The sequence below is a fragment of the Molothrus ater genome, chromosome 11, assembly GCF_012460135.2.
Source record: "Molothrus ater isolate BHLD 08-10-18 breed brown headed cowbird chromosome 11, BPBGC_Mater_1.1, whole genome shotgun sequence".
Classification (NCBI taxonomy): domain Eukaryota; kingdom Metazoa; phylum Chordata; class Aves; order Passeriformes; family Icteridae; genus Molothrus; species Molothrus ater.
The window spans coordinates 17,109,960-17,132,688 of NC_050488.2; the positions used below are offsets into that span (position 1 = coordinate 17,109,960).

Sequence of the window (22,729 nt, forward strand, 5' to 3'; positions counted from 1 at the left end):
TGGCCACCGCTCCGGAGCGTTTCGCCATCGCTCCCAGATGCTCAGGGTGGTGGAAAACCTGCAGGCACCTACCTCTCCCGTTTAGGAGTGTGGACTGATAGCTGTCCATTAGTTGAGGCGTGTGGGTTGATGATTAAGGAGGTCTTGGAGGGCGCGGAGGAGGAGACGCAGGTGGTGGACAGGTCCAGGCTGCTGTGGTTGTTGCTGGCTGCCTCCTCCGCTGTGTGCGAGCTTGTCACTTCCTTCCAGAGCTGCTGCAGCTCTGTTGGAATCATGCCTGAAACAAACAAATTGGATAATTAAATCAATTAACAGCTAATTCGGCCGTCTTCAAACAGTAATTAAATCAAAGAGTCAGTAAACAAAGCCTAGTGTTAGTTTTGCCTGTGTGTGTTTTTGCGCATGTATTTTTTTTTTTTTTAAATAACTAAATGCTAATACTGCACTGCATGACTCTGTTATGCTCTGGTGTGACACCTGCAATACTCATGGAATGCAAAATCCGGGCTGTGGGGCAGAGAGATCCACACAAGACCACACCTACACCAAATGTCATGTTAAATATTGTGATTTTTTGTAATTTTTACACCAAAGGCCCATTTTCAGAGTCCCTATTGGGCAAAAATTGCCCCCACATCCACAGCAAGCAAAGGTGGCCACTGGCTACTCATTGTTTAGCTAAGAAATTCAATTCCTTTCTTTTTCCACAATTTTTTTGCCCTTTTTTTTTTTTCTTTAGGAAGGTGACTACTTTCAAACCTGTTATTAAAAACAAGGAAGGTCTTAGGAAAAAAAATACTCAGCTTTATTATTATGACAACATGAACCACAACATGACTAATTTTGTGCTTAAGTTTTAAATGATGACAAATAGCTTTGTTATTAAATACAGTTTTTATTAATCACTTTTAGACGTAAATTATGAATTCATATTGTCTTCCTGAAATGCTTTTCAAATTTTAACAGTCAAATTGATTATACTATGATTATTTCATTAACACACCTATCTTTCTCATTAATTTTGGTTTCTCGAACTGCTCACTTAATTGATGGATGTGTCTACCGAAAAACTGTATAACTTTCTATACAAGTAACACTATTATTACTGTCATTTCTTAGATCGATGCTAATGAGCCATTCAAAAGTAAAATGAAAACAGAAAATAAGCTTCAAGAAAAAATAATAATAAAAAATTGTGTTTTTTTAAATGTGCCAAAGTGGACACCAGGGTTAGGGAGACAACATTCAGTAACTAATGCAAGTGAAAACTGCAAACTCCAATGGGCCAAATGGAAGGTGAACCATGTGCTCACGCTGAGATCATGCTTTTGGATAAAGCTTATGTTTGTGACATGATCCAACAAGTCAAGTTTCTCTCACTGCAGACTATTTCAGTGCTCTTTCAGAGAAGGCCATGGGAAAAAATTAGCAGTAGAGACACGTCACTCAAATATTCAGGGAAAAAATAATAATAATAATAATAATAATAAGCCAGTGTCTGTGTGTTTTTAAAGAGGTTTCTCATCAGTGTGCTTCCAACTCATCGTTTGGGTGACTGTTCATTGTTTCACCATGTTGTAGCTCTGGAGCTATCCTAAGGAAACCTGCCATTTTCTGAGTGTACAGCAGCAGCTCTCACAGGCATGTACCTCACCCAACCTAAGGTATTGAAATAAAAAAAATAAGGCAGTATGCATTATATTCATTTGAAACACATAATAAAAAATGCCAAGGTCTAAATTTAATTTATTTTTGTCATTTAGAATACAATGGATAGATAATCATCTCAACGTGATCAGCCAAACATCTTTACTTTGCTAAACTGTTAAAGATTTTAATTATGCTAGCTTTGGAGAGCACTGGTCTAATGAGGCGATAGACTCCAGAGAATCTAAGTGGTTAAGAACTGTGAAATGAGTCTGATAGGATTTTTTTATATTCACCGTGGATCGTTTGCATATCAAAGAGGAGTAAATTATTGCACGACAGACCAATAACCTTCCCCGCCTTTCCCAGAGTAGCATTAACAAAAACAGTTGGTCTCCAGTAACGGGTTCGCTACAAAAAAATGCTGAAATCCTTAAGCATCTGCAATTAATATATATTAGGGAAGAGGCTTCAATTTATACATTAAGTGATCAGATATTCTTAGGACACATCCGTTTCTCTAAAGCCACGTCATTTTCCTTTCATCAGCCCCAAATGCCAATTATATTTTGATGGATTTTGTCCCAAATGAGCATTTAGTTATTAGACATATTCAATTATTACTTGTCCCCTGGAATTAAACCTCTGAGCAAATTAAACAAAGAAAAAGGTCAGTACACAAGCCCATGTCCTGTTTTGCTGTGTGGGGGCTATTATTTTCAAACACCTTGCAAAGTGACAGTGTGGGATGTATTTTTAGCTAACACGCTTGACAGGACTGTCTGTGCACTAACAATTACCTGTGAGCAGGGCTGACCCTTACACACTGTTTACTCAGTTGAAACAATAGTGAATAGACTTGTCTGTTGATGATAACATATTGATATGAGAACATTTGAGCCGACACCTATTTTTATTTTCCAGAATAAGCAAATAGGGAAAGAATAACTGGCCTTTTTTCACTTTTTTTTTTTTAATCTGGATTTCTGCAGCTTTTTAATTAAACACAGGCTATCATCCACTCTCCTCTCCCTGTTCTCCACTTTCCTTTCCTCCTAGTCACTTCTGGATCTACCAAAGACTGAAAATGTTACAGCCACTAAAACAGACACACACATGATATTTATGCCTCTAAAAGTCAAAGTGTTTCATCTAACTTCCCATACAAGTGTAACTCCCATTAGTACTAATAACAACTATACCACAGATGGAAGGAAAAATAAAATATACCCAGTTGTGTGGGGGAGAAAATGCTGGAGGTAGTAAGGATTTTAGGCTGGGTGACATTAATTTAAAGAGCTAACTGTGATGTCATACATGTCTGCATGCAACCCCTTGCCAAAAATTGATTACATCACCTGATTAATAAAATAAAATTAGAAATAGCCTCTCTCCTCCTGCCCTAAATTTAGTTCCTTTAGAATAATTCTGGACTAGCCCGTCGAACTGGGCAGCTGAAAGGTATGCTCATCACTCATCCAGCAAAATGGTTAAATAAAATAATAGAACAAATGGCAAAAGCAAGTCAAATAGATCCATGACCACTCGCAATAAATTATGTAATTTACCATTTAACAGTATCATTTCAGCAGTGAGAGCTAAATTTCAAGTCAGATTCTCAGAACTGCACTGCAATTACCTGGGATCGCTGTAACTTCCTACAGACCAGGAATGGGATTCAGACCTGGAACTGCCAAATCTATGGGAGCAATCAGGCACCCGGATGTCTCAGTCCTATTATTTTCACTCACTGGTGATCTGAAGTGTGATTTGCAGTTTCATTTTGAAGATACTGAGGATCTCACTCTCACAGCTCAGAACACTGCTGAAATGGGGTTTATTTTAAAATTGCTGCTATGTACAGATGTAAAATCTAGATTATAGAAGTGTCTAAATACTAAGCAGAAAAGATTACACAAATATAGCATTAAAGGATGTGCTATTTTGTTTAAGACAATAGGGGAGCACTAAAAACTAAAATGAAACTAAAATACAGATTTAAACAATCTATTAGTTCTGAAAACATAACAAAAATGTCACTTATGAAGTAGCATTCTCTCCTTGGAAACATTTATTACTATTACAGACACTTAAGAATAAAAGCAAAATGTTTTTAACTGAATTCACAGCTACATTTACTAGAGGAATGATTTTATTTCTTTTATACACACATTTACCGTATTTGTCTCAGTCTTGCAAACTGTTCTGGAAACAAAAGGGCATGAGAGATGTAATTTTTTTTTTAAATAAGAAGTGTCCATTACCAATTACTTTAAACTATAGCCCTGGCTCTTCATTGCATTTTTCAGGACAACTAGTCCCTCTTGATTATGAAAGAAAATGTAGGCACAGGTTTAAAAAATGTATGTTGTGGGGACAGTTGACAGATTACTGCTCACGGAACTCAATTTCCCAACCCCAGGTATCACCGGCTCAAAGACAAACAGAGTTGCTCAACCTCTTTGTGTCCTTGTACCTCCATACCCAGGTGACCATGTTCAAGCAAGCAGAAAGTTGATTTAAACCTCATAATGACATCAGTTTTAAGCCATCGTCTCTCTGATAAAAAGGAATAAAATATCGTGCTGGATTGCAACCCGCCTCGAGTCCCTCTTTCCTGCCGGCTCCCGCCGCCCCCAACGCTCACAGCTCATTTCCCTGCCAGAACCAGCCCTCTGTGCTTATGTTTGTGTCCTGTCTGGCGTGCAAGTCAGCACCCCTCAGGTTTTAAATACACTCCTGGGCGAGGACTAATAGTTACACTTCCCTGCTAACCATATCAATCAATGCCACGACGGCTGAATTACCTACTGGTGTCTCCGATGTGTTACCGCACAGATTACACTTCATGCATCACCACATTCATTTCTTTCACATTACACATGAGCGTGTCTTGTCACTGCCCAATTGCCCTCTTTTGGACAGCTTAACTGATGGACTATACAATGAACCTCACTGAGCCAACTTAATGGTATAGGAGCTGTGGGAAAAATTAACAAGGTTGAAGCCTGAGTCCGGTGGGTGTGTGGGAACAGCCCGGGATGCTTCCAACAATAAATCTGAGGCATAATTAATGCACGTTACAACATCTTGCAAGCATAAATGGCATTTCATCTACGTGCCCTTTTTTCCTGGACTCATTTCACACCTTCTCCCCATCACTCTGCATCGATGGTGGCTGACCAGGTACTGCCCCAAGCCTGATCCTGCTGCTCCCAGCTGGGCACCACCTTCCCATGGATCAGCCTCCAACTCCTGCACAGTGCTGATCTACACCAGGCATCCAGTTTTGGGATGCTGGGAAGTTGAACTGAGACTTGGGGAGTCAGGGGTTAGGCCCCCAAAAGTTCAGCCTCTCAACACAGGGCTCAAATACCTTCCTGGGTCTGGTAAAAATAAGCCTAAATAAAGCATGTCAGCCACACAGCAAAGCAGACTCCACTCCCCAGTATGGCCTCTGTTTATCCATGTAAGTTAATATTCACCAGCCACCTCACTCTCCTTTTTTACAGCTATGTACACAGAAAAAAAAGGAGGGTGAAGAACAGAAGCAATTTCGTCTTTTCCCCTCCATTTAAGTGAACAGAACTGAATGTAAATTCGTTGTATGATTTAGAAACTAAGAACAACCCTAAGGCTGCTTTCAAGATCCCAAATCATTCAAGCTGGGCTGACTCAAGCTATAAAGGTGAATGTTCAAATTTATTATGGGGCAAGGGAAGGAGAAGGCAGTATTATTCAGAAATACCAGCATCATGGTTGATGCCATGGCATGCCTGAACCATGCCAACTCCAAACAGTCAACTTTAACCACAGCAGCCAGAGCTCAGGCAAGTCTGTTGAACTGTCCCACGGCTTACAGACAAACCCAGTTTAAAAAGTAAAATAATAAATTTAAGCAAAAAAAAAAAAAGAGAGAATAAAAACCCTTGGTTATAATCACTGTCAAAAGTATTGTGGATTTAAGTAGTGCTTTCAGTGTATCAATGTCTTAAAAAAATAAAATAAATTGGGATTTCAGCAAAGCAGTAACTTCTTGCAGACTGCAGGACTGAATAAAGATGTAGGAGGATCTAATTGTCAATAACACCATTAGAATTAAATGGAGTTAATCCCAATTTGCCTCAGTGTGGAGGAAGGAACAGAAGCACCGAGGCAGTGACACGAAGGCTGTGGAGAGCAGCCCTGTCCCCTCTCCCCGGCAGCCACAGCCAAGGGCACTCAGAGCTCCCAGCCTGCGGGTCAGAGCTGCTCTGTGCCAGCTCATGGCCAGGCTGGGACCAGGAAGGCTCAATCAACACATCTGGGAAAGGAAAAGCTGCTCTCACACACCCTTAGCCATGAAGCCAGCACCAGGAATCAATAAAGACTCCTCCTGTGAAGGATTCCGAGCCCAGATGATCGCGACCGGCAGCTCTGAGTCTGCCAGACCGGCTACAGCTGTGCAAACTGCAAGTGAACTCCAAGCCCTCTGCACCCTGCCAGTCAGAGCAGCCCAGGATTGCAGCACCGCCCTTCTCAAAAAATACCTTCATAACGCCCACCCTGCCCGGCAGAATCCTTCTATGCTTATTATCCTATGAGCTTGTGAGCTCTTTCTGTCCTTCCCCCCACGAGACAATTGTGTGTGAGTGTGCACCCTTGCCCTGGCTCTGCCACCCAAGCCCTTCACCTACCTTGTGCAAGGGGTTGCAAAGGCAGAGTAGGCTGCCCGGGCTGGATCGTCAGCAGCCCCTGACGCTGCAGAGACAGGAGGTGCTGCTGCTGCAACTGCTGCATCTGTAAGAGCTGCTGCTGAAAGGCCAACTGCTGCGTGGCCACTTGCTGCTGCTGGGGCTGGAAAAAAAAACAACAGAAAAATTAAAATGCACACTTGTTAATACAAGAGCAAGGCAGAGCATTCACGGGGCTCCTTGCCTCAACTTGCTTCAATTTCTGATGGCAGTCACTGGGTATCAAGGTCAAGCCAGTGAGCCCACCACCCCTGGCAAAGATCCCAAGGTGTGGTTAGATGCTGGAGCTAACACAGGGCTGCAGATTCCCATTTCCAGTGGTTAGCTTTCACCCAGCCTAAATCCCTGCTACCATCCTATGTATATAGCATTTCTTGGTCCATGTGTTCATGTTTTACCCCAGACATGTCTGCGTTCCAGTGGTGGGTAAAGCAAATGCTGATGAAAATCTTGGGTAATTCTTTGAGGCAAAGAACATGAGAATCACACCCCATGATCACATCACACTTAGATGTAACAAGAAACCCTGCACTGTGCTCTGTTTGCTCATTCAAGGGCTGTCTCAACTATTAAGGCAATTCGACTGGCTTAATTTATGGTATTTTATACTCACTCTCTTCTTCATCCATCAAGCCTCACAATACTTTCTGTTACATTGGAATTATTCTGTGCTGTATTTAAGGCTGCTACTTCTGCACTTTGAAATTTTTAATTATTCTCACTAGAAAGAAGATGGAGTTGCTTTACTCCACAGGGATGTGAACCTTGAACCTTCGAGGTGTAAAAGAACATGTTGCTTTTCTCACTACTGTACCCGGAGAAGCTTTTAACTACTCTGTTTATCACTTCTGACATAAATAAATGAGAAAAAATCAGACCTTTGAAGAAGAAAAACTTCATCTAATATTGTTAATTAGCCATGACAAACGATGAAATAACATTGTAAATCTTTCATAGAAACAGCCACTAGATTTTAATTACACACATTCATAATTTAGCAAACAACATCTTACTTGAATGTGAGTGTTTAATATGTACAGTACTCGAGGCTTCAGAGTCCTTAATTTTGTTCAGTTAAGGAAGCCTCTAGGTTTTGCTTCCATGCTCATCTTGTGTTTTATTTGCTTTGTTCTTTAAAATCCATGAAAGGCTTTGCATTTTGATAAATATCTTTTTATTTATTGTACAATGACAGGAGGAAAACTTTTGTTGTGTAAAACATCAATACATCATGCCAGTGTTTAGCAGTTCCTTGTGCTAGCCAAAAAAAATTAATGTAGATTTCCTTAGTAATTATCTGAGTGATAGAAAGATAATACAGTGCAGTAGTACAATAAATAGAAGGAAATTATCTAATATCCCTAATCTGCTAGGAATCATATCAAGGTGGAGGTCTTATACACATTATGGCTAACAATTATGGAAAGAAAATTAACTCTTACCAAACTGCACACTTTCACAAACAAACTCCAGCCAGATCCCGAGCTTTCTGTCACCTTTCCTTGACACCAAGCCAGAGGATCACTGGCCCCATTCCCTACTGGTGTTACAAAGGGAAAAAGTCCCACCAGAGCTGCTGGAGCACGACTGACAGACACCAACTGTGGGTTTGACCCCCACCTTCTTGTGCCACCATGCCCCATCAATCCTAATACTGCAGCTGACTTAATATCCCCAACTCTGAGAGTCAGCCATTCTATTCACCTTATTTATAAACTCAATTTATCTTACTTCCAAAGAAAACCTTGGACTTCAGGAACACATCTAAACAAATAGGTGTTTGGATATTCTGAAACTCAGAGAGTTTACATTTCTTTGCAACAGCTTGCTCTGACACATCCATTTGTTGCAACTATTTGCAACAGCACCATATGCATGCAGGCCCCAGCAACAGTTGTATTGAGCAAAAGTAATGTTTGCCTCCATAAATATTAATGTTAAAATATATACACTTAATGTATTTATATTAATAGATTTATATTATTAGTACTAGTAGTAAGCTGTGTTTTACCTATTTGCCGTAAGAGTGCAAAGTTAGCACACAGGGTTTTTTTAAAAAACCCCTTTATATCAATTGAATGATGCCCTTTTGGTTGTCTTCTCAGCTATCCTAAGAAAAGCTCTTGAACACACTCTACTTTGAAAAGCCAGGATATAAAAGTATACAAGGCCCATTGTCCAAGAAAGAATTTAAAAGCAAGACACGTTGCCAAACTGCGCTCCCCACCCAGTTACCAAACACAGGATACAAGGCAGTTTGTTTACTTCTCACAATTGAATGCATACAAAAAAGGTCTCGGTGCAGTCCTGTTGTCAGGTCAGTAGTCAGTGTTAAAATGCTGAAATATCCTGATAAAACTTGCATTTTTGATCCCCTCCCTAAAGCTTCTGTCAAAGGTCTGTTTTCCTTTCTTAGGTTACTCCCTACTGCCTAACATAAACTGTCACAGTGCCGGAGGACAAACGGCCCTGCTCGGGAAACAGCGCGCTCCGTCCAGCGCCGCGGCTGCGCCAGACCCTGAGCACCCCCTGCCTCTGGGCAGCCCCGAATTTTCCAGGGGAGAGCAGGAACAGGGCTGAGATCCCTCCCAGCACCTCTGCCCCTCGCTGTCGGGCACTGCTCAGCCTCTGCTACCCCGCGCAGCCCTCGAGTAAAACCCGCAGGAACCTCGCTGGGCTCTGTCTGCTGCTCTGCTCGGGGGTCGGGTCCCGTTCAGCAGCGGGGCTGGGGAGGTTCGTTGTGTTTTCCTTTTTTCACGAGACCACAATAGGACAAGGCACTCACAAAATGACTTGGGGGATGCCGTACATGAATACGCTTGTTCCATCTGTCAAGGTACAAGCTCAGCCCTCGTTAGCACGGCAGCCGCCGGCCCCCACCACGGCACTGCCTGTCAGTTTTCAGTGCCAGAGGGAGGGGGAAGAAATAAAATAATACAAGACCACCTTTTCCATGCTAATTTAGCAAGAATAACCTCCTTAAGCTGGGCTGAACAAACCTGTGGGGTGAAATGCATTGTTGAAATGGATCCCCACTAAAACCATCAGCAAAAATACTCCCCCCCAAACCCCTAGAATAAGCTGGAGAGAGTTAGGTCCTTGTTCTCTTTCCAGCTATCGTGTTAAAATGCTCTTCTTGAAACAGGAAGGAGTCCTTTCTTATTGTTGCTTTCGCTAGTGTAATATCAGAAGTGTGACCACAGTAAATCAGTGTGTTAGATATTGAAATGCCATCACATTGTCTAACTTCCCTTCTTGTCTTTTTTAACACAAAGTATTTTTTTTTCTTTAAGCTCCAAGCCCTCATCTTTGTGTCTGAGATGCTCTCCTGTCTGACAACAGCAATTTAGAAGAGTTAACTTTTATCGTTCATTCTGCTGTGTAACTTTCCCCTTCAAATTTCTTTATCTGCCCTCTGAGCTCATCTGAACTTTCATGTTCTCCCAGCATGTAGGCTTGCATTCAAAACTATGTCTAATAGACCAAATAAGAGGTTAATAAGAAGTGGCAACAGAAAGAAAAAATACAATCCCTGGTAACTGATAAGAATGACAGTGGCAGCCCTTTATTGTTTGTCTTCAAATATAGAGTTAAAGATCTTTAAAAAACTAAATTTTGACGCCTTTGAAAAGAAAGAAGCACAAAATAACAACAGGGGGTTATTGCCTGCCAGCCACAGGGGAGAAGCTCCATAATTCTTATTCTCCCTTTTGAAGGCTGTTAGAAATCTGATTCAAAAAAGCAACAGCAGAAGGAGAAAGCCTCTTGAGGCTATCGCCATTTCCTGTGATCATGCATAATGCGTTTCAAAAGTGGGTTTTTACCAATTCTGTTGATCAATTGCACCTCCTTCATATTCCCTCTTTTTTCTGCTGTGTTTACATCTGATGTGACTCAATGACAAGCGCTGTCTGAGACTGTGAAACAGACCTGTCATGTTGATTTATGGGCGCATCAAACCACGACTTGTCCAAACTGAAGCTCGCAGTTCATTAATTAGAGAGTTGTGACTTTGAAGTCAGCTTTCAGACTGTGGTTTTTAACATTTGGCTTAATTTATATGCTCTTGAATGTGGATCTCTAAGGAAAAAACTGAAATTCCCTTCTTGTCTTTGAACTTCTTTTGACCGCACAATAATCATTTCTTTGTCCAGAGTGATGCCTGCATCCCAGAGTCATTAACGCGCATTGAACTGCCACTGATGAGTAAGCCCTACTGAATTAGAAAAACAGCCAGCAAAACAAAGCTGAGAGCATTCTGCACAGTGATATCTCACAATTACATGCCTTCCCTCCCTGTGCCATTTCCATTTTAATTACTGTTAGTCCTTTAGATTTACATTTTAGACACTTTTTAATCTGTTCCCTTTTTATTATAGTGGCGCCCGTAAGCGCGCTATGGTTAAGGTTGTGTCAGCGTTTCCATTATAAACCCCCCTGTTTTCAGGGGTTTATAACTCAGCTGGAAAAATTCACTCTGGGTTGAAACTTGGCACAGGTGGCATGATTTGCCGAAATTTCAAGGGGAACGGGGAGCAGAAATTGCTGCATGCTTTGAGCAACACCCCTTGTCAGGTGACACAAGCGCAGCCGCTGTCACCGGACATCACCCAGTGTCTCGCGGCAAGAGGCAGCTTTCTAGGATCTACCTAAGCCAGCACTGATGTCAGATTAAACAGGAAAGTCTCAGACTCCTCCACACTTATCAGGTGGGCTCAGCACCTTAAAGTAAATGTAATGCAGGAAAATTAAATCTAAGCACACCAAAACCAATGAAGCTTTGGATGTGACAGGTATTTTGGAAGGAAAGCGTATCTAAAGGACAGGCAGAACTTGCCCTGGCCTGTCCCCTCCAGTTATGGACCACGGCAGCATCAGAGCAAGGTCTCCTGCCACCTCTTCTCCGTGTCACCACTGATGGTGCTCCAATGTGAGGAATGTGCAACCAGAACCTCCCTGACTGGAAAGTGCAAACCCAAACTCAACACCTCTCGGAATTCTGCCTTGTTTAGAGAGGACAGCAGCGATCTGGGCCTGCTGCCTTGCCCCCTCCCCTCTCCACCATGACTAACTCCCCAAAGCACTCTCCCAAGATACAAGTCTAGATGCCTGCTCCAGGACTCATACCAAACAGCAAGGCCTGGTCCTCTGCTATAAAATATGTGGCAGCGAGCAAATGGAAAGCACAGGAAAACACAGGCGAAAACAGGACAATAATTCTAAATCTGAAAGCTGAGGCCCGATAGAGTCAGTTCAGTTGTGCAATCATTTATAAGATGAATGACAGTTTAATAGCCACTAGACAGTCCCCAGGGATCTGTGGTTTGAAAGTAAAATGGGTATTGTCTGTACCTCTTTAGGCTGTTTTCCAGCATGTTGTTGCTGTAAAAGTTGAAGCTGCAACTGTTCCTGTTGTTTCTTATAAAACTCTTGAAGCTGCTGCTACAAAGAAAAGGAAAGATGGTAAGTAACAAAGTGGAGAGCCAATTCAGTGTCCCTTTTGGTGTAACACACAAACTGTGATTTGAAAAATAGCATCCTTTTATCTGTAATGGTCTGACCTTTAGTTTGAAACTCAACAATAAATTCAGTGCACACTGACTATTCTTGGCATTATCGTTTGAAAAGTAATCTCCAAAATGAACTGATGAAAAACATACCATTTTCTACACAAACTAATTAAAATAAGGCAAGGAATGACCTTTGATTGTAACAACAAAGCCAAAATGCCCTTGCTGAGAGAGCCTGGCGGATCTCTGTTGTGAAACACACATGCTTTCTAAATGATAGGGTTTGACTGTATTAAGTGTTGTTCAATACATGCATAGACATCCTGGGAAATACTCTCCTCCTCCCGTTCCCCAGATGTGCTGTGCGCAGGCAGCGCTCCGGCTGCGGGCAGGATGGAGCCTGGGAGCCAGGAGGAGCAGGCAGGGCCGGGCTGGGGGGATGCTGACACCCACCCGGGCTCCCTGAGACCCCGCTGTGCCAAACCCTGTGATAACAGAGCCTCGGGGCTTGTTGGTGGCCAGCTTCCAGCTGAGAAAGGACCACGAGCTGCAAGAAGCACTGACACACAGCCCAGCATATGTTGGCTGAAATCAAACAGGCTTGCAAACCTCTCCACTTCTGTTTCCACAGCCCTTTACGGTTCCAGATGGAAATAACGAGGTCTAAATTGGGAAGTATGGCCCTTCTACCTTGTTTATTCCAATTAGTCAGGGCACACCAAGCCTTCTGAGGGATGCAGGCAAAAGCAACAGGGACATCTGCCGAAGTCCTGACACTTAAATATGCATCTGTATTATTTAGCTGATCTTGGAAACACTCCTAGCACTGCTCTCTGGATTTGTTTCCAGTAGCTATTTCTAGAATTAAAAACAAAAGAGCAGTCGTTGCAGCTCACAGCATGGCTGCTCCAAGGTTCAGACCTGAGATGTGGGCAGCTTCTTTCCCCAAGAGTGTTCCAGGAGGTGAAGCCTCCAGCATCCACAGGGGCCACCTGAGCAGCTGTTAAGGAAACAATTACCTGTTGAAGCATGAGTGCCTGCTGCTGTTGGAGCAGGACTTGGAGTTGCTGGGGAGTTAGCACTTGTTGCTGGAGGATCTGCTGCATTTGCTGGGGAGTGATCACTTGAGGTGTCATCATAGCCACTGACACTGGAACCTGAAGGCCAAGAGGAGACAAAGAGGGTCAGAGCACATCCCCACAGCTCCTCCAGCATCCCCATGCCAGGGGAGCCCAATTCTGGCATCAAGGGGGCTGAAGGTGAGAGTCCTCACAGCCCACCCTGGCCAGCACACAGGTTCTGACCACATCTTCCCGGTGACTAAATTCCCCTTTTGCAAAACACTATTGGATGGAAATTCCTTAAAACAAGTAATATGGTAAAGATTTATTTATTTTTACAAGAAATCATCATCTGGGTCCTTTCCCTCCCAGAAAGCCCTTGCCTCCTGTAGAGAAATCCAACAGCCAAATATCCCACGCTGATGGGATCTAGACCCTATTACGACAGGTTTTTCAGAAAATTGAAGGAAGGCTCAGTGATGTGAATATAACAGCACTAGACTCCTATGCAATTTTTACAGAAAGGCCCTACCACGATGTCTTTACCATTCCATATTCACCCAGCATACAGATGTCTTCAATTCTTTCATATTATGTGAGATACCATTAAAAGCCGCTTTCCATGACATTTCAGTGACAAACAGCTACAGTGATGAACTTGATAGCATTTCATATTTGCAACTGTTAACACGTTTCTGCACGGGCATCTTTGCAAGGAACCTGTACACTGTATCTGAAAGGATGATGTCTTGTTCAGATAAAACACTGACATTAAAATGACAGGCTGTCTTGGCCAAGGTTACACAAATTGTATTCAAGCGGATACCTAATGACAATGCTATGAATTCTGCAAGCTTTCTAGAATGTAATTTAGCTATTCAAAATAATCACTGCACTTGTGTTTAATTTGTAGACTACATGAGAACCATTTTGTCAGTCCCAGTAACGCAAGAAGACTATTTCCCTAGAAACCCACCCCTCTACCCTCCACTCCAAAAAAGGAAAAGAAAAAGAGGGGAAAAAAACAATAGAGGAAAAGACAAAACCCATGTGAGTTTTAACAGTAATATTGAAGCACCTTACTTTTCTATAGTTTTAAATCAAACACATGACAGCACAAAACTAAAAGCAGTAAAGGATATACTTTGCTAAAAAGGATCTCCTGTCATCTCATGTATTACAATAAAAGCTAATAATATGTTTAGCACTTTTTCCGTGCACCACTTTTAAAAAAAATCAGCAGACAATAGCTGATCAGAAGATAAAGGAGTTTAAAAAAAAAAAACCTCCAGTGTAGTGGTAAGCAAGAGAGAAATGCAATATTAATTTTATGTAACATAATGTCTTAATATGCAGTTTATCTTGACTTTTTCACATGATTTGTCCTGTCATTTGCATAGCAAGCTCTCATTCCTAATTTCACAGTCATTATGCACTGATGTCCTGATTTCTCAGCATCACTAATCTTGATGAACTAAAAATGGTTCCTGAAGGTCAGACGCATGTACAGCGCACACCTCCCCGTGTTGTTGTGTACATGTCGTGTGCCAGGGCCAGACACTGCCTCCAAAACATTTGCCTGAGCAGAGCCCAGCATCATCCCATGACATCGCATTAATGCCGACATGGCGAGGTCCTCTGAGCACTCCCCGTGGCACAGCATGCTCCCACATCACTGATGGGGTGGGCAAAAGGAGATTTAATTATGGGACAAACACCTGAAACACCAAAACCAGTGGCCATTCTCTCATGGTGCCGTGTCCCTGTACCTATGGGAAAGCCACCACCCTGCCACGCAGGACCAGCTCTGAGGACACTGAGTCATCAGGATGGGTAATCCCATTAATTCAGAATATCTTAATCCACAGTCTTTTACAAACTTTTCTGGGAGCAGAGAATTATTTAATTAAATCCTGCCATCACTATCTTCACCCCAAAGCGTGACTCACCTTCATTATTCTCATCCCCAGAGAAGTTTACTTTACCCTGGGGTTTGTACTACCTCTTATTGAAGCTGGACCAAGCAAACAGAAGAGGAAGCATGCTTAAGTATGTTTTCTGTGCCCTTCTTGGAAGATAGACAAGACAAATACTCTTCAGTCAGATTTATGACGACAAGCAGGGATGCAGACAGGAATAGGGTGGGGTGCTGTAAACCCTACACATCGGTGATTAATCCAAAGGGCTGCATTCTGCCGTCAGCTGGGCAGGGACAACTCCCATTCACTTCCATGGCCTCTCTGCACGTTTATCTTGGGACAGATCTGGCGATTAGGCCCTATCTTTGAAAACTGGCCATGTACCTTCCAGTAACAAATCTCTTTGCTGCACACTCCTTGCTAGAACAGAAGCACTTAAGCAGAAAGAAAAAAAATAATGCATGTATGTACTGCACACAGTCACAGAGTACAAGTACACGGAGTACGAGTTTGCGTTGGTCCGTTTGACTTCATTTTACCATCTGAAACCACATTTTCACACCACACCTGCTCTTCTAAAGAAGGTGCTGCCTTCCATTTATAAACACAGCTAACAGCCACATTTAGCCACGGCCTGTACTTTAGTTTATCACAAAAGCAACTTACGGAAACCTTGCACAAACAAATCTAAATGAACCAGAAACTATTGTGTTAAAAATTACAACACACATCCCGGACGAGTGTGGGCGCACACATACAGTCTGAGGGACTTTAAATAGTTAAGAATGATGGCCTATATATCCACTCTCTTAACTCCCAACGTCCAACTTTTCCATGTAGCTAGTCCCTGGTAATACTAGGAATCAAAGGGCATGCAGCACCAGCAATAGGCTATTATAGCCCACACTTTATTACCCATTACTACCGAGGTCATTAGCGGTAAGAGTGATTGTACCGGTCTTAACCTATTGATCATTGTAACTACTATCATTTAATCCCGTGTTGAATGTCTGGAAAGCTGCTAAAGGCACACAAGAGAGAGTGCTTTAGTGATGAGAAATATAGCCAAAGCTTGGAAATTACACTTTGATTCATAAAATCTAGCCAGTGGTTTAAATCAATAGTATTTAAAACAGTCATGTAAGTTCTTAACTACAGCTCTCTAATATTTATGGGTCCCTTTCTGAGTGTACTCAGTCAAAACTAAACTTTATTTTAGATACTGTGCAATATACTTTACATTATCTTAGATAAAAAATATTTATTTCTGATATTTTGTCTGATAGTAAGTGAAACCTAAACCGAGAGCTATAAATTAATTTTAGATTTCTATCTCTCAGATGTCAACTTAAATGTGTTGCCAAAAAAAATTACAAACCAACTTTAAAAATGACTTAACTGTTTAAGTACATGAAAATGAGCATGTTTTATGAGTTAACAATGAATCACAGAAGGCAGCCTATGAAGAACTAAAATAATTCTGTCTTACTGCCTTCAGGGAGTTGAAGTTCAAATTAAACTACTGGCAGATATATTTAAAGAATGCTAAGTTAGCATGCAGAGAAGAAATCAATCTTTTATTTTTTTCTTTCAAGTTGTTTATTTCTGTTTTGCACTTGAAACATGATTGTTGTTATTGATATGATTAATGAACTACTTTTGGTATTGTTGACTGATAACAATAGGGTGTGGTAGATACCCAGCTGCATGTAAACCTGGCAGCAAAGGTAAAAATACAGCTGCAATTTGGCTTTGGGAGCTGTGCTAGTATGGACCTGCTGACATGCTAATACCATCAACGGCAAAAAATGTCTTTAATACTCACAATTGTCTTCGTTCACTGTTTCTGTTTCTCCCAGGGTTTTGCCTCTGCTCCTCGGCATCCCCCAAAGCCCTCCCAGCCCCACAGTGCCCTCTGAAATCCTCCCATTTCAAGCCCTAAAAACGCCCTATTTTGGCAAGACTGACCAAGGGAAACTTCTACAAACTAGGGCCAAGCTCCCCTTTAACTTCCCCACGAAATTACAGCAGGGATGCATTTGTCACTCCTCCACACAACCCAGACAAGGGTCACGGGGATGAAAATGATTTAGTCCTATTTAATCATCTCCATTCCCTCATTTTTGGTGATATTAATATAATTAAATACTAGCTAAATAATTTCAAGTAGTTTAATCTTGTATGAAGTAAAAAAAAAAAAAGGAAAAAAGAAGAATGCCATTTTCACACCCCGTGCCTCCGATGCTGGATACGGCTGTAGTCCTGTTAACTGTCAGCAGGCATGCATGGAAGATGGGGAGGATTTCCTTAATTCATAAAGAATAACTCTGCCAGAAAATCCTTTTCTCCTGCAATCTATGTTCGAACTTGATTTCAGTCAGCCCTCATACCAGGCACCTTGGATTTCCAACAGGCAATTCTTCGGTTAAAGATTTTGTGATAAAAGTTAAACGGAGCAAAACAGCTGAACACAGAAAAGAACAAGTCGCTGAGGAACAGTTAAAAATACTGAACTACAGTTAAAAATAGCTACGGCCAGACAAAACCAAACAATGAACTTGAGCTGTCCTATTAGCAAGATATTAAATGCAATATATTAAAAATACAAAAAAGAAATTCAGGCAAAACAATGCAAAACAGGAGAAGATAAAGCACTGACACCCTGGCAGCAGAGAGGCACGATGCCACCAGCCAAAGCAGAGCCCAGCAAAGTAAGAAGTGCTGAAGGCAGGCAGGACCTGCTTCCATCCTGAGACTAAAATGCTTCTGACACAGTATTTCATCCTCCAAAACCCCACACCAAACGCCACTGTCGGAATTATTCACGCAGGAACTGCAGTGCTGGTTCATTATGCGAAATGGAATCTCACTTTTAGACTTAGTTCTTTTGCCATAATACAGCACAGCACATTAAGAAAGGTAATGTTTATTATATTAATGTAAAATCAGCTAAGTAGTCTGTCATTAGCATAACTGTGCTCTCTGTAACAATACAACTCCCTATTGTAAGAGGGGAAAAAAACCTCCTTAAAATTAAATTAGCATTTTATTATTATAATTTTGTTTATCGTATTTTATCAGGAGTGAAGATCTCCTTCTGACCCACAGAAAGCAAAACGATGGGCTATGCTGACATTCCCTGGCATGTCAGGATGTCTGCCGTCTCCTGCATTCTCTTCTAGCTGAGGAAAAAAAGGAATATTTTCGTATTTGTTTACAGAATGAAACATCTGATCTTATCTTCCACTTCTCATGCATACCAGGTTTCTCACTAAGTGCCAGGATAATTGTTTCTGCTATAATAAATACCCATTTAATTTGCATAAAAATATAAAGTTTACATAAATTAAATCCTTTCTACATCTAACATTTGTCAAATAGAAACTAAACCAGAACATACACACACACATCCAAATACCCCTTTAAAAAGATGAGTGAGATTTTAAGCTTGAGATTACCATAATAATTTTTCACATTTTAAAAAGTTACCATTTTTGTTTCCATCTCTAGCACGAAGGGAAAAATTATATAACCTGCTGTACATGGTTTGAAACAGTGGTGATTTTATAATGATTCACTTTAAAACTAAAAAAAGAAAAAAAGGAAAAAAAAACCCTGCATTTTTTTCCAGAGTTTAGGAAGGGAAATGTTAGATCAACATATTCTGCCAAAAAAGCCTCAAATAAACCAAAAGCAATCCTGCTTAGAAACATCCAAAATACCCCTAAAGCCCTTGAAAACCATTTGAAACCCTCTCTCCCAAACACCCTTAATATACTGAGAATGATCATGGTGTCAGTCTCCTTACATTTGTGTATTAATTCATACATACATTATGGAGAGCTTAATTAAATAATAAAAGACCATGATTGAACCAGCAACATTTAATATGCCCAGAATTTCATGTGAGTGAAAGGGAAGTGTTATACAGAGGAGATTTTTCTTTTTCTTTTTTCTTAGGGCAGATTTATAGAACTGCAACTCCCAACAGATTTCTAGGAAGGATGAGCCCCCTCTACATCCCTAGTTATTTTTTCCTGCAAGAATCAAATCCATAGCTGCCTGCTCTTCAAACCCAGGGCATTTGAGATGACGTACAGTGTCGTGGCCAGTTGAAAAAAAAAATTAGTGATTCTTGGAAAAAAAAAATCCACCTGGTTAAATCATGCTGTTTATTTCCCACACAAACCAGAGCTCTGCTTAAACACTCGGGTTGGCTTTGCCACTCTGGTTCCAAGTGACGCCTTGGTAACAGTTGTAAACTTTATTTGCTTAAAAATGTGCAGGTTTTCACACCTATGGCAGACACCTACAGCTGAACATCACAGCTAAGCACAACGGTGCAAATTAGATTCTAATGAGAAAACATCAGTTGCTTCTTTGACAATTTTGCCATTCACTGATTTACTTCTAATGAAGACGCACTCCAACCAGCCAGCTCGCCGTGTTAAAGGTCAAAGCACGTTCAAAAAAATGCCTCACAAAATCAAGGCAAATGGGAAACCCGCAAAGAAACCTTCTCATAAAGTGGTGTGGCAATTAGAGTAATTGTGCAAAAAGCCGTCTTCGGTAAAAAGTAAAAGAAATTAAGCTGCCACTACTGTAACAGGTTAGATGAAAATCAAAATTTAATGTATTCTCCCTTGTGTCATCTTGTTTTGTCAAGACATCAAATAGAATTGGAAAGTACAAAATAACAAGCCCTTGAGAAATCACAGAAGCCGACCTTTTTGATGTTGTTGGTTTACCTTGTTCTCAGTTATTTGAACAATGATGTTTCAGATTTAAGGGCAAGATAAAGCTTAAAAATTAAAACCCGTTGTCAGTTTGGGGAGGAGGGGTTGTTGTCCCTCCCAAATAACAGAGCATCTTACCTAATCAATGAAGGCAAATCCGTCCGAAACTAGTGCACAGAACAATTAGCAATTCCACTAATTTGTTCAATATTCAGTCTGGGTTCTATAACATTCATTCAACTTCAATACAGACTACAGATCCTCCTGCTAGCGCAGGAAACCGCACTGGAAAGGTTAAAAAGAAAAAAAAAAAATAGAAGAAAAAAAGGCTGCTGGGGCAGAGATATTTGCCAGTGCTGCTTCTCTCCCAATCTCTACACAGCCACTTCAATCTGCAGATGAGTATATGGTGGATTTTTTTCCCTTTCCTTTTAACTGGAAAGCGAAGCTGAACAAGTAAGCACCTTATAAAAACAAAACAGGACAGAACATTTTAACTGAACTACAGCAAAGTAGTTTCCAGTAATGCAGTTCTGCTTTCAATAAAACAAACAAACTGCTTAAAACCAGCCAAGCCTTTCACCAAACAATAACAAATTTAGCTTATGGTGTCAGGACTTTCCCACAATCTAGTTCTGCAGGTGTTGATAAAACTACCCCTGCTACCACTTTTCCCTAGCAAAGAGGGGAGAAAAACAACACCAGTAAGTTATCCTGCTACTGAGAAACCTTTATAGAAAGTAAATCCAAGTGCTGTGTCCTCCCAGCTCACGTTTGTCTACAGCAGCTCTAAAAGACTACGAAATACAGCGCAGAAAAGCACAGGAGCTTTTGAAACTCCTTAAACTTCTGAATGTAAAAATCCTTCTCCCCTTACCTTTCTTCAGCTGCTGGAGCATGTAATCACAGACACAGAAACCAAGGCATTTTGTACTGAAATAATAATTTCAGGATTTTAAAAACAACTTCATCCTCAAGCAACAAGGGTGCTTGAGCACTGTCAGGTTAAAACGGTGCATAAGAAATCGCTCTGACTGCCCTACCTCGCTTTCAACGCCTAAAAATCCATTTCATCCTTCTCCACACAACTGTTGCAACCCTTTTCTTCTTGCACACAACTAAAACCAACTCCCCTCGTGCAGACATCAGAGCCCACCGTCCATCAGTACAATCATCCATCTGTGACCCCTCTACCGTGGAGTCTGATCATTGTTCACACCCCAGCACCAATTTCAGCGTGGGGTTAAGAGCTACACTTCTAAAACGTGTGCAGGGCTCACTCAGCCCCAGAAGAACGTGAGGCACCCACACCTTCCTCTGAGCACTGAGGTCCCTGCAAGAACAGCGCAGGGATTTTATTTCTTCCCTGTCAATCCCATTGTATTTATGACTTCTCTTTAGTTCAGCTGAGTGACTGGTCAGAGCATGTCTCAGAGCTTTTTTTTTTCTTTTAAAGCAAAAATAACAGTGCTTAGAAAAGGGAGGGCACAATGGCACAGCACAGTAAATTGAATGTTAAACAAGACTCAGAAAAAAAAACAAACCAACTGTAGCAAACAAAAAAAATTTCAAAGCAGCCCTTCCTATCATAAGCTTTCTGATGATTTATGGTTTACCAACTCAGCAAGGTTACGCAACACTGCATGCCTTTAGATGCATTATTTGAGTCAGTTGAGATTTAATTAAGATCACAGCCTCCAAAATCCCTGTCAAATGAAAATTCACAGAAGACAATACACTATATATCCTCATGCAGATAGTCTCCATTCCATGCTCTGGAATAACATAAGTTAATCCTCGTTTCTATGGTGGCAGACAAAAGTTCACTAATTTTGTTTTCTTTTGACACTTGTGTTGTTTTCTGTTTTATGTCATGAGATCATTCCCTTTTGAGAGGGGAGGGGAGCTGATATAGGGGGAGAGGAGGGAGAGCAATATGTCTGAATATGGCAGCAGATGTATTTTGACATTCTCACAGCTCTGCTGTGATGTCATCAAGTTTTCATATAATTAACCCCTGCCAGTAAGAGCATCCTTTTATGACATCTGTCCATTGGGAAGAGGAGGAAGGAGTCAGGGAAAAAAGCACAAAAAGTCTTGCTCTCACACTAAAACCAAAATCAAACAATATTAAATTAAGGCTACAAAACAGCATTTACATCTTCCTTCTGTATCAGTGACTGGCTTTCCCCAATTCATTATCTGCCCCAAGTACCTCCTCACCTCCGAGGTGCTCTGAAACCACAAGCCACGGACGCCCAGCTCATTCCCAGCGCCTTCTCCTCCTGTCGGTCCTGGTGCAGGAGAACCCCTTCACTGTATAATCCAGTTCCTCTATTTGCTAAGCATGAGCACATTAAATAAAACAATATTTCTTACAGAGAACTTGCTAGAACTTTACCTCATTCCACTGTATTCCTATTTGCATTATCTTAATATCTGCTTGCTTATCTCATGGTTTAGAAATGACAGGTGCTAGCGGTCTTTTGTTTGACAGGCCACTACACAAATAACTGTCTTGCCTGAAAGGGCTAATGCACTACTAATGAACAATAAATCAACTTTGATTATAAAGTGTCAGACCAATCAGTTTGCAGTTCAGCTCTATCACAGTCTAGGCCAAGGCAGCTACTCTGTTCAGGCAGGACTCGGGTTTCATCTCTGCAGCCTTATCAATGAAATTTTTTGGACGTAGCCACAGGAGATCACTGAAAGCCCTCTGACAGCAGATTTTCCGCTGGCTGCGAGGAGAGGACAGAGCCTGCTTTTAGAGACTTCCTAGGCTGCTACTACAATAAATATACAATCAACAAAAGCCATTTCTTTACCAGACAGAAGCACACTCTAATGACATACGCACATGTGCACATGTGCTGTAGCCGTGACTTTTAGAAGCAAACAGAAATGCCTTTCAACTTGGTGTAAAAGATGTGCGAGATGCCTGAAAGCTCTGCACATTAAACACACTTACGAGGGGTTCTATCTGGTAAAAAATAATTTAGCAGGCAGGGTGCTTACAGCTCCGGGGGGAGAGGAGGGTAAAGAGCCTCCTCGCCTACTACAGCTACTGCACATGCACAAGGCATTCCAGGATTGGGCCCGGGAGCATCAGGCATGAGAATC

At 41.4% G+C, this 22,729-nt stretch overlaps 1 protein-coding gene across 9 annotated transcripts in view; it reads right to left on the reverse strand.

Moving 5' to 3' along the window:
• FOXP1 (forkhead box P1) overlaps positions 1–22,729 on the reverse strand; it is a 375,365-nt gene that overhangs the window by 62,784 nt on the left and 289,852 nt on the right. For 7 of the 9 annotated variants that reach the window (XM_036390831.2, XM_036390828.2, XM_054516004.1 and 4 more), the window contains 4 exons: positions 12,910–13,047; positions 11,733–11,822; positions 6,324–6,483; positions 73–277 (listed from right to left, as the gene is read on the reverse strand). In XM_036390831.2, the coding sequence (XP_036246724.1) occupies positions 73–277; positions 6,324–6,483; positions 11,733–11,822; positions 12,910–13,047 (593 nt within the window). The remainder of the gene's footprint in view (positions 1–72; positions 278–6,323; positions 6,484–11,732; positions 11,823–12,909; positions 13,048–22,729) is intronic. The other 2 variants (XM_036390836.2, XM_036390832.2) reach the window with 1 other exon arrangement.